The sequence below is a fragment of the Giraffa tippelskirchi genome, chromosome 1, assembly GCF_054371585.1.
Source record: "Giraffa tippelskirchi isolate mGirTip1 chromosome 1, T2T-mGirTip1v1.2.pri, whole genome shotgun sequence".
In the NCBI taxonomy this organism is placed as follows: domain Eukaryota; kingdom Metazoa; phylum Chordata; class Mammalia; order Artiodactyla; family Giraffidae; genus Giraffa; species Giraffa tippelskirchi.
Genome location: NC_137275.1, coordinates 104115971 through 104130366, shown reverse-complemented (window position 1 = coordinate 104130366; position 14396 = coordinate 104115971). Strand labels below are relative to the sequence as shown.

The 14396-nt window shown below is 46.9% G+C and overlaps 1 protein-coding gene and 1 long non-coding RNA gene across 15 annotated transcripts in view; one reads left to right on the top strand and one right to left on the bottom strand.

The window, feature by feature from the left end:
* LOC145504685 (liprin-alpha-1-like) overlaps positions 1-14396 on the top strand; it is a 59741-nt gene that overhangs the window by 30657 nt on the left and 14688 nt on the right. For 12 of the 14 annotated variants that reach the window (XM_081486008.1, XM_081486014.1, XM_081485946.1 and 9 more), the window contains 3 exons: positions 8393-8494; positions 8965-9129; positions 12017-12238. In XM_081486008.1, the coding sequence (XP_081342134.1) occupies positions 8393-8494; positions 8965-9129; positions 12017-12238 (489 nt within the window). Of the gene's footprint in view, positions 1-7062; positions 7492-8392; positions 8495-8964; positions 9130-12016; positions 12239-14396 lie in introns of those variants that run through there. The other 2 variants (XM_081485992.1, XM_081485974.1) reach the window with 2 other exon arrangements.
* Positions 6038-14201, bottom strand: LOC145505774 (uncharacterized). Its single transcript, XR_014053289.1, has 2 exons — positions 13169-14201; positions 6038-9248 (listed from the first exon to the last, which is right to left on the bottom strand). It is a non-coding gene; the product is annotated as an uncharacterized LOC145505774 (long non-coding RNA).

Genomic DNA, 14396 nt, shown 5'->3' with positions numbered 1-14396 from the left:
TCGATCCTGGGAATCTGTTAAACACAAATGGCAAGGGGAACAGAGAAAAACAGAAAAAGAAAAACAGAGACTTGCTGGGTTGCTTCAGGTCTCACCTGTGATTAAGAGTGTGTACAGCCTGCATGTGAACCCGGATTCCCACACCTGCCAGCTACCAGGTGCCAGGCCCTGATTTTAGACCCCCAGCTTCACTAAGGAGTCCTTGACAGATACAGTTTGTGTGTATTTCAAGTCTACCTTGTGATGACTTGATGCCCATAGGCCTCATGGAATGATTGCCCAACATACGCATCGCCTCACACAGTTAAATCTGTGTGTGTGTGTGTGTGTGTTTGTCTCTTTAATGTTGTTCTAGAATCCATGAACACAATATATATAGCTCTCCATTTTTTTAGATCTTCTTTAATTTATCTTAGAAGTTTATAGTTTGCTGTATGTCTTGCACATGTTTAGTTAGATATCTTGATATTTTCAGTGGCATTATAAATTCCTCATAGATAGAGATAGAACTGACTTTTCTATATTCACTTCCTAATTCCATTTATTTCAAATAATTCTAATTGTATTTTTTTATGTATACATAATTATGTCTTCAAATAAGTGCTTTCTTTCCCCTTTGCAACTGTGATAACCCTTTTCTTTTTCTTGCCTTATTTTTCGGACTGGGATCTCCAGTACAGAGTACAGTGGTGAACAGAAGTAGTGAGAATAAGTATCCGTGTCTCTTTTCCATAATCAGAGGAAAAGCTTTCAGTATTTCACCATCACATATGATATTAGCTTTTTTGGAGACATTTTTATCAAAATATATAAATTCTTCTCTGTTAGTTGACCAAGAGTTTTTTCTTAGTCATGAACTAAGATTATTACATTAAATTTTGTTAAGTTTATTTTCTGCAGGTTTTGAAACAGGTGATTTTTCTTTAATGTGGCGATTTTACTTTTAAAAAATTTTGTGATTCTAAAACGACCCCAACCTGATCTCGATGTATTCTCCTTTGGTTGGACTTTATTTGTTGGGGTTTTATTTAGGATTATTCCATCTATACTCAGAGTCTGTAATTTTGCTTTCTTGTACTTCTTCCTTGTTGGTTTTAGTATCAAGGTTATGCTAGTCTTCTAAAACAAGGTTGCAGAGTGTTCCTTGTTTACCCCGAGAGTTCCTGTGAGATTACTGTTTTCTTCCCTAGATTTTGGAAAGAATTGATTGGCAAAACCAGTTGGTTTCATTGTGGGGAGGCTTTTAATTTCAGATTTAATTTTTTTCATGCAAATAAAATGTTCTGATTTTGTATGTCTTCTTGGGTCTATTTAAGTAAAGCATATTCCCCCTGCTAGGAATTTATTGAGGCCAGCAGATTCTCCAATTAGTAAGTGAACTGTGGTTTATAGTATGTTTCCTATCTGCAAGATGTGTTGTCTCCCCTTTCAAAAATCCTTGATACTGGTGATTTGTGCTTTGTCTCTTTTTCTTAATCAGTGTCTCTAGGGGTTTATGAGTTGTATCAGTCCTTTCAAAGAGCCAACTTTTGGCTTTGTTTTTAAAAATGTTCATATTTGCTTTCTGTTGCCTTATTTTCTGCTCCTTTTTTCCCCATCTGCCTTGTGTTTCGTTTGCTTTGCTCTTTTTCTGGTTTCTTGGGCTAGAGGCTTAGTTGATTTTTAGCCTTCCTTCTTTTCCAGTATATGTGTTTCAGGCTTTAAGTTACCCTCTAAACACAGTTCGCTGCGTGCCACAAGTTTGAATAAGCCCGATTTTCACTATCTTTTATGTAAAAGTTTTTCCTAATCTTCATGTGGTTTTTAAAATTTTATTGAAGAAATTCTTCAAGAAGCATGTCATTGAACTTCCCAATGTTTGGGGAGGTTTTTCTAGTGACCCTTTTTTGATTTCTCACTTAATTCCATGAAGAGCCCCGTCTTAGTCATTTTGCGCTACTGTTATAAATACCATAGACTAGCTGGTAAACAACAGAAAGGTGTTTCTTATAGTCCCGGAGGCTGGGAAGTCCTAAGATCACCCGCAGGTGCCACATCTGGTGAGGCCTGTTTCCTGGCTCCTAGGCTGCCTGCTTCTTCTCTCTGTCCTCGCAGCACGGGAGCCCATTCCCTCCTGACCTGACCCCTCCCAGAGTCCCTGCCTTCTAGTATCATCACCACGTGCGAGGTGAAGCTTGAGGGCACATAAACCGTCAGCCCATTGCAATCCGTAAGTATACCCTGAATTATTTCAGTCCTTGGAAATAATTTGAGCTTTCCTAATGGCCCAATATATATTCATTTTGTTCTATGTTCCTTGGGCTCTTGAAAATAATATGGGTCAGTGGGAGTGCAGTGTTCCGTATGTATCAGTTAGAGCAGGCTTGTCACTCGTGTAATTCAGATTCCGGTAGCCATGCTGAATAAAGCAGAAGTCGGTGAAATTACCTGTAATATATTTTATTTAACACACCCAAAATATTATCATTTCAGTGTGTGATCAACATGATAAAGCCTAGTGAAATATTTCACATTCTGTTTTTCATGCTGAGTCTTGAAAATCCAGTGTGTGTTTCATGCTTGCAGCGCGTCTCATTGTCGAGCCAGCCGCATTTCAGGTACTTCGTGGCTGCAGGTGACTCCGCACCAGGGAGCCCAGTTCCAGGAGAGACGTGTCTTTAACGTCTCCCACTGCGATGATGAACTTGGCTGTTACTCCTTTTCTATTTCTGTCAGTTTTTATGGATTGATATTTTGAGGTTATGTTATTAGGTGCATTCAAATTTAGAATCCTCATCTTCTTGCTAGACTGAACTTGTATCAGTATGAGATGCTCCTTTTTATCGCTAGTAATGCTTCTTAATTTAGGCACTGTTTGACAGTGATATTGCCACATGAGTTTTCTGTCCTTGTTTGCCTGGGTATCTTTTACTTTCACCTGTCTAAAAGATCTTCTATCTTAACATGTACCTCTGTGAATAGTGTATAGGTTTAATTATAATCAGTTTGACACTGTACCTGTTAATGAGAGTATTTGCTCTATTTATTATTTTGATATTTCAGTGTGTAGATACCATGTTACTGTTTGTCCCACCTATTCTGTGTTCTTTTTCTCTTGCCTTCTTTTAGAAGTATGAAGTGTTTCTCTAGTTCTGTACTCCTCTGTCAGGTTGTTGGGCGTACATTGGCAGATACAGCGTGTGTTTCACATTTAAGTCTAACTTAGTACTTTTACTGCCTCCCTGACACGATTGTTTCCTCCTTGTCACTGTTATACTTGAAAATTTTAGATACATTTTTGGCATGATCATCATTGTTTTGTAGAGTTAATATTTACCCTCAGAGTTACCTCATTGTTGGTCTTTACTTGTTTTGTCTGTTTCCGTCAGAGACTACTTTTCCTTTTCCCAAAGAACTGCCTTCATGTTTTTTTAGTTCACGTCTGTGGCTGATGAGTTGTCTCATTTCCATTTGCCCTAAAAGTCTTTATTTTGCTTTCACTTTCGAAACGTGTTTTTGTTGGGTATAGAATTCCAGGTTGGTGGTTATTTGTTTTTCAGCATTTTACAGATGCCAGTCCATCATCTTCTGACTTCCTTGTTCTTGAAGTCAGCTCTCAGTCTTGCTGTGCCATTAAAAGCCTCTGAGCGCTTGAACATTTTCTTCTTGCCTTAGGCACCCGCAGAGCTGCTGAAACCAATGTGCGGTTTGCATTTTTGAGTCAATGGTCTGATTCTTGATCCAACTCTTGCCACTGTCCCTGTCCGTCAGTTCAGTCGCTCAGTGTCTGACCCGTTGTGACCCCATGGGCTGCAGCATGCCAGGCTTCTCTGTCCATCACCACTCCCGGAGCTTGCTCAAGCTCATGTCCATCGAGTCAGTGATGTCGTCCAACCATCTCATCCTCTGTCGTCTCCATCTCCTCCTGCCTTCAGTCTTCCCCAGCATCAGGTTCTTTTCCAATGAGTCAGTTCTTCGCATCAGGTGGCCAAAGTATTGGAGCTTCAACATCAGTCTTTCCAGTGAATATTCAGGACCGATTTGCTTTAGGATTGACTGGTTGCATCTCCTTGCAGTCCACGGGGCTGTCAAGAGTCTTCTCCAACACCACAGTTCAGAAGCATCGATTCTTCGGCGTTCAGCCTTCTTCATGGGCCAACTCTCAAGTCCATACATGACTACCTGAAAAAACATAGCTTTGACTAAATGAACCTTTGTCGGCAAAGTAACGTCTCTGCTTTTTAATATGCTGTCTAGGGTTGTCATAGCTTTCCTTCCAAGGAGCAAGCGTCTTTTAATTTCACCATCTGCCTTAATTTTGGAGCCCAAGAAAATAAAGTCTGTCGCTGTTTCCATTGTTTCCCCATTTATTTGCCATGAAGTGATGGGGCCGGATGCCGTGATCTTCCTTTTTTGAATGTTGAGTGTTATGCCAGCTTTTTCACTCTCCTCTTTCACTTTCATTAAGAGGCTCTTTAGTTTCAACCCCTGTAGACATTTCTTATTCCCCTTTCTGTCTTTTCCCCACTGTGAGGGGCCCCCTTTATAGATTTTAACAACGTAGTTTAACAACGGGCTCCTTCAGTATATTCTATACTTTCCGCCCTCTTATATATGTATTTTTAACCGATCCATTCTTCAGTTCACTGATCCTGTCTTCAGCTACGTCCAATTTGATGTTAAGCCCAGAGACTGAGTTTTTAAATTGAGTCACTGTTATTGTAAAGTTCTAGAATCGGTTGTGATTCTCAGAAATTTTTCCTTTTGTCAAGTATCTTTTTGAGCAGGTGAAGTTTGTATCTGATACCTCTAGCGTACCTCTGATATGCTGATATACATCTGACACCTGTGGAGCTGTTTCAGTTCTTTTTCTCTTGGTCCTGTTTGTGGTTACACCCCTTTTTGCTTTTTTGGTTGCATGTTGGACATGATGTATGGAAAACCCTAGAGGTTCTGAGTGATGCTGTCTTCTCCAGAGTTTCCTCTGACGCAGACCTCCAGTGGGGACAGAGCTGTCTGTTCACTCGGGCCTGAGTGACTTGACTGGGGGCTCCTTGTAAGCTCAGTCTCAGCAGCCTTCACCCACTTTCCCCCCCAACCCCAGGGAGGAGCCCTCCAGCGTCTCCGTCTGCAAGCCTGGGGTCCCTCCCAGGGCCCCTCCTTCTCGGCAGGTCCTGAAGCCCACCGTCTGTCTCCTGAGCGCCACGAGGTGATTGATACTCAGCGCTCAGCCGGTTTGGGCAGAGTGTTGGGTCCGTTTTCTGTGCCTCCCTTTTCTTGGGGAGCTTGGTCTCTAACATCCGGACTGAGTTGTCAGGCCTGTGCTTGAATTTTTGTCTTCCCAGCCCAAGGAACCATCCAGAGCTGTGTTAGCCAGTCCCCTCTGCTTGACTTTTTGCCTGCCTTTTCTTCCCAGAGTCAGCTTTGTTCAAATGCCCCAAGGGAAGGAGCAGCCCTCTCAGCCTCTGGCTCCCTCCCTGGGCTTCCCTTTTGTTTGAAATCTTGGATTGTGGCTGCCTAAGGACCTCTTTTCAAATGTATTTAGCTTTTCTAGCTTTTGGCAGGCTGACCTACAGGCTGCTTGTGTCTGTAACTGGAAGTGGGGAAGCCCTGGGTGCCTTCTCTCATCTGAAGCCACATGTAAAAGTCACAGTAATTCTACTGATCATCTTTATTTGATACCAGGGAAAACATGAACCAGGAGTCCTTGCTTAGTACCCACGGTTGTGTTTCTGATCAGAATCCCCAGGTTGCCGGGCTGTTTCAGTGCCACTTGAACTTGGGAAGGAGGTAGAGCAAGCAGCCCACTCGGCCTGGGGGCAGAGCAGCCGGTCTCCCCTCTTCCTCAGCCCCTGCCGGTCTCCCCTCTTCCTCTGCCCCTGCCGGTCTCCCCTCTTCCTCTGCCCCTGCCGGCCCAGGGCAGGCCTCGTGATGACCGGCTGGTGGTGGAGGAGAAGGCTGAGGGGGAAGGGGTTCGGTGACGTGTATTCTGTGACGTGGTCACATGCGAGTTTACTTTTTCAGTTTGAAAAAAATGACTGCTTTTAGTCTTCCCTCCAGTTTCACGTTAAGGTTGAAAATGAAGATTTTATTCTTAAATTTGAGTACAGTGATTTTACAGTCTTTCTGAAAGCAACAGTTGAGGTTTTCAAAAGACATCTCAGAAAACTCCAGTAGATAAAGCCAAAAAAACAGAATGTGTTCCGGGTGAACTGCGGGCGGGACCCCAAACTGTCCTGTGTCTCTCCCGGAGTCTGTAATGGCTGAGATGGGTGGATATAGAACCCCAAGCACCCTCAGGACTGAGGTCCTCAAGTGACAGCAGAGGTCCCGGCTGAGCCAGGAGCAGTGTGGCCTGTGCCCCAGTGAGTGGAGAGCCGCGAGGGTGGGAGTGGAGCCGGGAGAGGGGGTGGGAGACTCGGGGGCGGAGGGAGGGGCAGCACCTAGGGGGGTCTGGGAGGCGCTGGCTGTCGGGGCTCGAGGCAGGGACACCCCTGAACCTCCACCGTGCAGCCCCCACGGGGCAGAGTTGTCTGGCCGCCCAGGGTTGAAGTTAAGAGAGCGAGTTCGCAACAGGTTGAGTGAACCCCTGTACCCACTGTGGGTTCATGTTAAGTGCCTGGAGCGAGGTTGGTCAAGCCCTTGCTGAGCTCGATTGAGAGAGTCAGTCAGGGAGGACCGAGCTCAGGGTGAGAGTGAGGGGCAGCTAGTGTGGTGAGTCCTCCTCAGCTGGGTGGGTTCTGGGGACGCCCTTGAGTTCAGGGGTGCCCTTTCACTAGCCTCACTGGAGGCTTGTTTAGGGGGTGGAGGGGCAGAAGTCCACTTAGAAGACATGCTCATTCCTAGTGGTGGTGGTTTCTGAAGCAGTTCATACTGTTCGGTTCAACTGTGAACCAGTACCTTGCAGGGTCATGTTTGACGGTGGGCCTGAGCTGTGGGCACGGCCTTCCTTCTCCCGCACCCCACACTCACCTGCCGTCTTTTTGGCAGCCCCTCCCCCTTCTCGGCGCCCTTGATGGTGGGCCTGAGCCCAGCCCCCCTGTTACCACGGAGCCCCTTGTGACTGAGTGGGTTCCGGGTTCCGGGCTCCTGGGAGACGTGCTGGAGGCAGAGCCTTCGTGCCATTTCTTCTTGAGACACCGGTGCTGGTGGACATAGTGTGAGAGCGGTGGTCATAGTGTGAGAGCTGTGTGTGTGAGAGTAGTGTGTGTGAGAGCGGGGTGTGAGAGGAGGGTGTGAGAGTGGGGTGTGAGAGTGGGGTGTGTGAGAGTGATGTTCATGGTGTGAATAGCCATGGTCGTAGTGTGAATAGTGGTGGTGATAGCTCCGTTGCTCAGGTATCTGGTAGTGAACCAGCAGTTGCCCCCGAGTGGGGGGCTGCCCCCATCCGTGAGGATGGGTCGCAGAAAGGCCCGCGTCTGGGCGCTTTTTCAGTGCTGCTACCCCAAGGCAAAGGCCAAGACGAGGAAGAATTTGGACGCGGCCCAAGTCCTGGATGCAGAGCTGCTTGAGGTGAGAGCAGATGGAGGCTGGGCTCGTCGGATCGGCCCTCACGCGGTGAAGCACTGGGGTCGTGTTTCTTGTTAGCACGGTTGTGGGCCCTGCCGGCCAGGGCATTTCGGCCTTAGTGGGCAGGATCGACCCCAGCAGGTTTACCTTGTAAGAGGTTGTGCAGGTGCTGCTTGGAGGATGGGCGGAGGCCCCACAAGAAGGGAAACACTGGCTGGATGAGTCTCTGGGGCATGTGGATCGAGCTAGAGAGTCCGTCCTTGAAGCAGAAATGCTAAGCCTCTTAACGTCTCTCATCTTACAAAGCACAGGACAGTGTGTCCAGTATCTTAATGACGGGTACCTACTGCTTACGTGTATAACATACACCCTCATAGCTTCACATGTCTACTACATGCCTCTTGCAAGTGTTGGGCACTGTTTACTGAATGACTGGGTGACTTCAGTGGAGTCAGGCTAACGGATGGCCCTGGGGTGCCATCAGCCTTTTTCCCAGGGGAACACTCCAAAGCCTGGTGGCCTTGTAGACCTTTCCTTTTTTCTTCACTCTCCCCAGTGATTCTAGGTCACTTGTCTGTGTGTTGTTTAAGAATCTCTTTATGCACTTTGTTGTTGGATTTATGTTTAGGAAAGTTTCTCAGACGTCCCTGGGTCTTGAGAAGGCAGGCTTGGATTCCGGGTTCTCCCCTGCCACGTGCCTGTCAGGTCGAGGTGGAGGCTGCAGGCCGGTCTGAGTTGTGGTGGTCTGTGTGGTCTTGGGGTCAGCAGACCCCTCTTCTCTGGAGGGGCAAGGAGATCCTTTGTGTGGATCTTGGAAAGACTTGGCAGGGTCAGTCTTCAGCATCTTGCTCTCTTTTTAATTTGTGTTTGCATTTAGTTACTTACTCATTTCACTGTTTTCTAGGATTTTGCTACGCTTACCGAAGGACTAAATGTATGCAGGCAGCAGCTTCTTGAAAGAGAAGAAGAAATCGCTGAGCTGAAAGCCGAAAGGAACAACACCGGGGTCAGTAGGGGGATTGTCACGTGTTGACATTTGCCTTGCGGGGGTCACCACTGGGCTCCGTGTTGCTGTCTTTAAACTCTGTCTGTTTTCAAGTTATTTTTCACATCTTCCCTCTGAGCAGACCGAGGTGGATCAGTTTGGGGTTCTCATACCTTGCTTCAAATTTATGATGAGAGCTAATGTAATTTTAGTACATTTGAGGGGGGAGTTCTCTTAACTTACATTTTTGTCCATGCTCCACTTTGTGTGGGATCTTAGTTCCCTGACCAGGGATTAAAACCTATGTCCCCTGCAGAAGTGTGGAGTCTTAACTACTGGGCCACTGTGGAAGTCCACTCTAACTTTAGGCTGAACTGGCAGGATTCCGACTTGCCTTAGCATGGTTTCGGCTTTAGCATGAGGCTGAGAGGAGTTATCGGCCCTGAATTCAAGCATGAGGTTGAACGTGCTCCTTTGGCCCCGCCCTGCAGCTGCTGCTGGAGCGTCTGGAGCGCCTGGTTTCCCAGTACATGCCGTCCCTCCGGATGACGGCGGATGAGCAACAGGCGCAGTCCCCAGCCGGCATGACCAGTGAGGTGGAGGTGCTCAGGGCGCTGAAATCGCTGTTCGAGCACCACAAGGCCCTGGACGAGAAGGTACCAGCCACCTGGCCGTCTTGAATTTGTACACTTGCTGCCTTGTTAGGTGGATGCTGCACGTATTTATGTAACTAGTTGACTTTTGAGCTTCTTGAATTTTTGTAAATAGGTTCTTTCTGTAAGAAGACAGAGTTTTATATGGTTAAAAAGCGTTGCCTGCATACATGCTCAGTCATGTCCGAGTCTTTACGACGCTGTGGACTGCAGCCCACCGCGCTCCTCTCTTCATGGGACTTCTCAGGCTAGAATACTGGACTGGGTGGGCATCTTCTACTCCAGTGGATCTTCTTGACCCAGGGATTGAACCTGCCCTCTTCATTGGCAGGCACATTCTTTACCACTGAGCCACTTGGGAAGCCCGCAGTTAAAAAGTGTTAGTTGGCATAAATGACTCAAGATTGATTATATTCTGTATATCAATTTGCATTTAAAAACTGGGTAATAGAATTAATTTAGGATAACATTTTGTTGTCTCAAACTTAGAATTTAAAGCTGTTAAGAAGGAGATTTTCTTAACGTTAAGATCAATGAGAGACATTAAAGGTATTCTGTTACAGTAGCCATGTATTAGGGTGAGTATACAATAAGAAGTGCCCTAAGGTATATGCACACATCAACACACAGTGACTCGGCCCCTTTTATTTGAGTTGAGAGAGCGATTATGAGTAGCACGCGAAAGGTGGAGTTTGTTAGAAGAAGGATTAGGTGCCACATGTAACGGGGTAAGTTTGATCAGTCATCGTGTAATTTCAGTTAAGGGTTTGTCATTTGCATCCTTTCATTTTAAAAAAGTATGAAGGCTGTAGTGGTGGACATCAGAGGTTATTTATCTTTCTGATTGAGGACCTGCCCACCTGGGTTATTTTAATGACTAGTAAACTAGACTTGTGGTTCAGAGCTACAGAATCTCTTAAGTACCCATTTGTCCAGTAGAAGACAAATTCTGACTCTAATCACCTGGTTGTATTCGCGATGGATAGCATCACCGTGAATTTTCTTTTTATATTCTGTTTTCAGTTTAGAGTTGAGTTTTTCCAAGTGGAGTTCTGCTGTCTTTACTTACTTCTTTAAGTTCAGTTCAGTCACTCAGTCGTGTCTGACTCTTTGCGACCCCATGAGTCACAGCACGCCAGGCCTCCCTGTCCATCACAAACTCCCAGAGTTCACCCAAACCCATGTCCATCGAGTTCATGATTACCATCGATTGATCTCATCCTCCATCTTTCCCAGCATCAGGGCTTTTCCCAATGAGTCAGCTCTTTGCATCAGGTGGCCAGAGTATTGGAGTTTCAGCTTCAACATCGGTCCTTCCAATGAACACCCAGGACAGATCTCCTTTAGGATGGACTGATTGGCTCTCCTTGCAGTTCAAGGGGCTCTCAAGAGTCTTCTCCCACACCACAGTTCAAAGGCATCAATTCTGCGGCGCTCAGCTTTCTTCACCGTCCGACTCTCACATCCATACACGACCACTGGAAAAACCATAGCCTTGACTAGACGGACTTTTGTTGGCAAAGTAATGTCTCTGCTTTTAAATATGCCATCTAAGTTGGCCATAACCTTCCTTCCAAGGAGTAAGCGTCTTTCAATTTCATGGCTACAATCACGATCAGCAGTGATTTTGGGGCCCAAAAACGTGAAGTCTGACACTGTTTCCACAGTTTCCCCATCTATTTCCCATGAAGTGATGGGACCTGATGCCATGATCTTAGTTTTCTGAACGTTGAGCTTTAAGCCAACTTTTTCACTCTCCTCTTTCACTTTCATCAAGAGGCTCTTTAGTTCTTTTCCACTTTCTGCCGTAAGGGTGGTGTCATCTGCATATCTGAGGTTATTGATGTTTCTCCCGGCAGTCTCGATTCCAGCTTGTGTTTCATCCAGCCCAGCGGTTCTCATGATGTACTCGGCATATAAGTTAAATAAGCAGGGTGACAAGGACACAGACTTGACGTCCTCCTTTTCCTATTTGGAACCAGTCTGTTGTTCCATGTCCAGTTCTAACTGTTGCTTCCTGACCTGCGTACAGGTTTCCCAAGAGACAGGTCAGATGGTCTGGTATTCCCATCTCTTTCAGAATTTTCCACAGGTGATTGTGATCCACACAGTCAAAGGCTTTGTTTGGCATAGTCCATAAAGCAGAAATTGATGTTTTTCTGGAACTCTCTTGCTTTTTCGATGATCCAGCAGATATTGGCAAATTGATCTCTGGTTCCTCTGCCTTTTCTAAAATCAGCTTGAACATCTGGAAGTTCACGGTTCACCTATCGCTGAAGCCTGGCTTAGAGAATTTTAAGCATTACTTTACTAGCACGTGAGATGAGTGCCATTGTGCGGTAGTTTGAGCATTCTTTGGCATTGCCTTTCTTTGGGATTGGGATGAAAACTGACCATTTCCAGTCCTGTGGCCACCGCTGAGTTTTCCATATTTGCTGGCATATTGAATATAGCACTTTCACAGCGTCATCTTTCAGGATTTGAGATAGCTCAACGGGAATTCCATCAGCTCCACTAGCTTTGTTTGTAGTGATGCTTCCTAAAGTCCGGTGGACTTCACGTTTAGCAGATGATTCTTAAAGAGCAGAATAACTGGGGAAAGCTACTAACGGATGGGGTGCTTGATGTAAATCCCGAGCAAGTAAACATGCCAAGCACCAATGGAAAGGCAAGTCCTCGGTCTCGCTCTCTGTCTGGTTCTCGCCTTACCATCTAGTCTCTGCGGGGCTGTTGGGACCTGTCAGCAATGCACCATGTAGATCTGAGTGGCCGTGAGGGTCGTGTGAGCTCCCAGAGTGCAGAAGAAAGTTTTGACCTCACCGATTGCCCGGAAATGCTGTGTTCCCTGACTCCCAAAACAAGGCTGTCTAAGGCTTCCTTTCTCCCTTAGAGATCCTCCGACGGCTCCCCAAGCCACGAGGAAGACCTGGCTAAGGTGATCGAGCTCCAGGAAGTCATCGAGAGGCAGTCAGGGGAGCAGAGCCAGTTGAAGGAGTGCCTGGCAAACCTCTCTGCCTACGTGAGAGAGCTGGAGGAGGACCTGGACACGGCCAGGAAGGAGCTCCTCACGTCCGAGGAAGCGAACAGACAGCTACAGCGGGATGTCCGCGCAGTGAGTGACAGCGGACGTGTCTGTTGTCTTGAGGTGGAATGTGGGTCCCTTGTTCTCCCAGTGATCTGAGCTTTGGGATGGCTGCGTGAGTAGGAGCAGAGCGCTGGCGAGACCGCGACTGGCGGCCTCCCCGCCTCTGCGTCGAGATCTCTGGGGTAGAAGAGGCCTGGTCCAGGCGGTCCATTGGCAGTGGAGCAACACGAGGGCATCCCTAGCGCTGTGCTCACCCTGGGTGTGGACTCCTCATTTCTACAAGTTCTAGGGTGCCCAGTGTGTTCCTCTTCGAAAAATTCATTCATCCATTCATTCATTTATTGGAGTCCAGTTGCTTTACTTTGTATTGGAGAAGGCAGTGGTACCCCACTCCAGTACTCTTGCCTGGAAAATCCCATGGATGGAGGAGCCTGGTAGGCTACGGTCCATGGGGTGGCTAAGAGTCGGACACAACTGAGCGACTTCACTTTCACTTTTCCCTTTGATACACTGGAGAAGGAAATGGCAACCCACTCCAGTATTCTTGCCTGGAGAATCCCAGGGACAGGGGAGCCTGGTGGGCTACCGTCTGTGGGGTCGCACAGAGTCGGACACGACTGAAGCGACTTAGCAGTTAGCAGTTGCTTTACACTGCTGTGTCAATGTCTGCTGTACAGCAAAGTGAATCCGTCATATATATATATATATATATATATTTATATTTATATTTATATATATACATATATATACGTGTGTGTGTGTGTGTGTGTGTGTCTACATATATCCCTCTTTTTAGATTTCCTACCCATTTACTTCACCACAGAGCCCTGAGTAGACTGCCCTGTGCTGTAGAGTAGGTCCTTACTCGTTGTTGACTTTACGCATAGTCTCAGTAGTGTACATACGTCAACCCCAGTCTCCCAGTTCATCCCCCCCACCTGCCTGTCGAATGTATACCTGATGATGCTGAAATTTCCTTCGGGTTCACTCAGGCGAGTCTGGTGACGTCTGTGGAGCCCGTTCTCTCGGAGAGATGGGAGCCCGCTGTGTGGGCCCTGCTGAGGCAGCTTGCCTGGCCGTCTTCTCTAGTTTTCTGAGGTTCTGCTCCTTGAGGGGATGTGTGACATTGATACCGGCGGTCAGACAGGTCGAGTGGCGTTTGCTCACCCTCAGAGCCTCAGGCCCGTGCTGTGTAACCATGTAGAGTCATGATGTTTCTGGTGGTCGTGTCTGCGGCTGTCACGACTGATGAGAAACCGCCTAACGGTCATTGTGAAAAGAGAAGAGTGCTGAGGGTTCGGGCCTCCTCCTGTGAGCCTCACCTCTCCTTTGTAGGCAGACAGACAGCGCCCACCCTGCCCCACCCCTCCCCCGTGAGACCGTCTCAGACAGAACCCCTCCGACATGTGCTACAGCAGCTGTGCTTGTTTAGTAGCTTGGTGTGAGTAATTCTCTGTGAGAGCTCAAGGTGAGAACTCAAAACAGAATATTTGCACGCTTGTATAACCTTTTCCCACTACTCTTTGGCAACAGGAGGAGATTAGGTGGCAGAGTTCAATATGTAGAGAATTCTGGGAAAAGCGGCCTTGAGACCTTTCACTTTTAATGTCAGGCCTTTGCCCACATTGGTTACTTAGTAGTCGACTACGGAGGGACCTGCAGTGGATTTTGACCTGGCGCACGGGAGTTGCACCAGCAGCAAGTTCTGGTCCTGGTTTGACGCTTTCATACATGTGGTGTAAGTCTGCTTTAGAAGAATTAGGCTTGAGAAGGCTGCTTCCAGTTGTGTTAAGCTTTGACTTCTGTTTCCACTCATTACTATTACTTGAATTCTGAGGAAATTGCATGAGAGTTTTCCGACTTTTACCCGAGGAAACGAGCCTCAGAGGTCCCTGTTGGATCTGTTGAAGGTCCCTCCCTCTTGTGGATCCAGTCCGCCTGTGTGGTGTAGCAGACAGAGGTCGTGACTTCATGCCAGATACCATTCCTCCTGGAATTCATGCAGTAACAGGGTAGTTTAGTATACTCTTTGCTGTTTGGGTTTATTATGTTGAAGAGAAGCTTGGGAAACCGAGTGGCCAGACAGAACGTTAATACAGACATATGGGTGCCAATCGTGGCAAATGTGACATTTTAAGTAGGCACGTTTTTGCTCACGTCCGAGGAAACTGCCGTGTCTAGGACT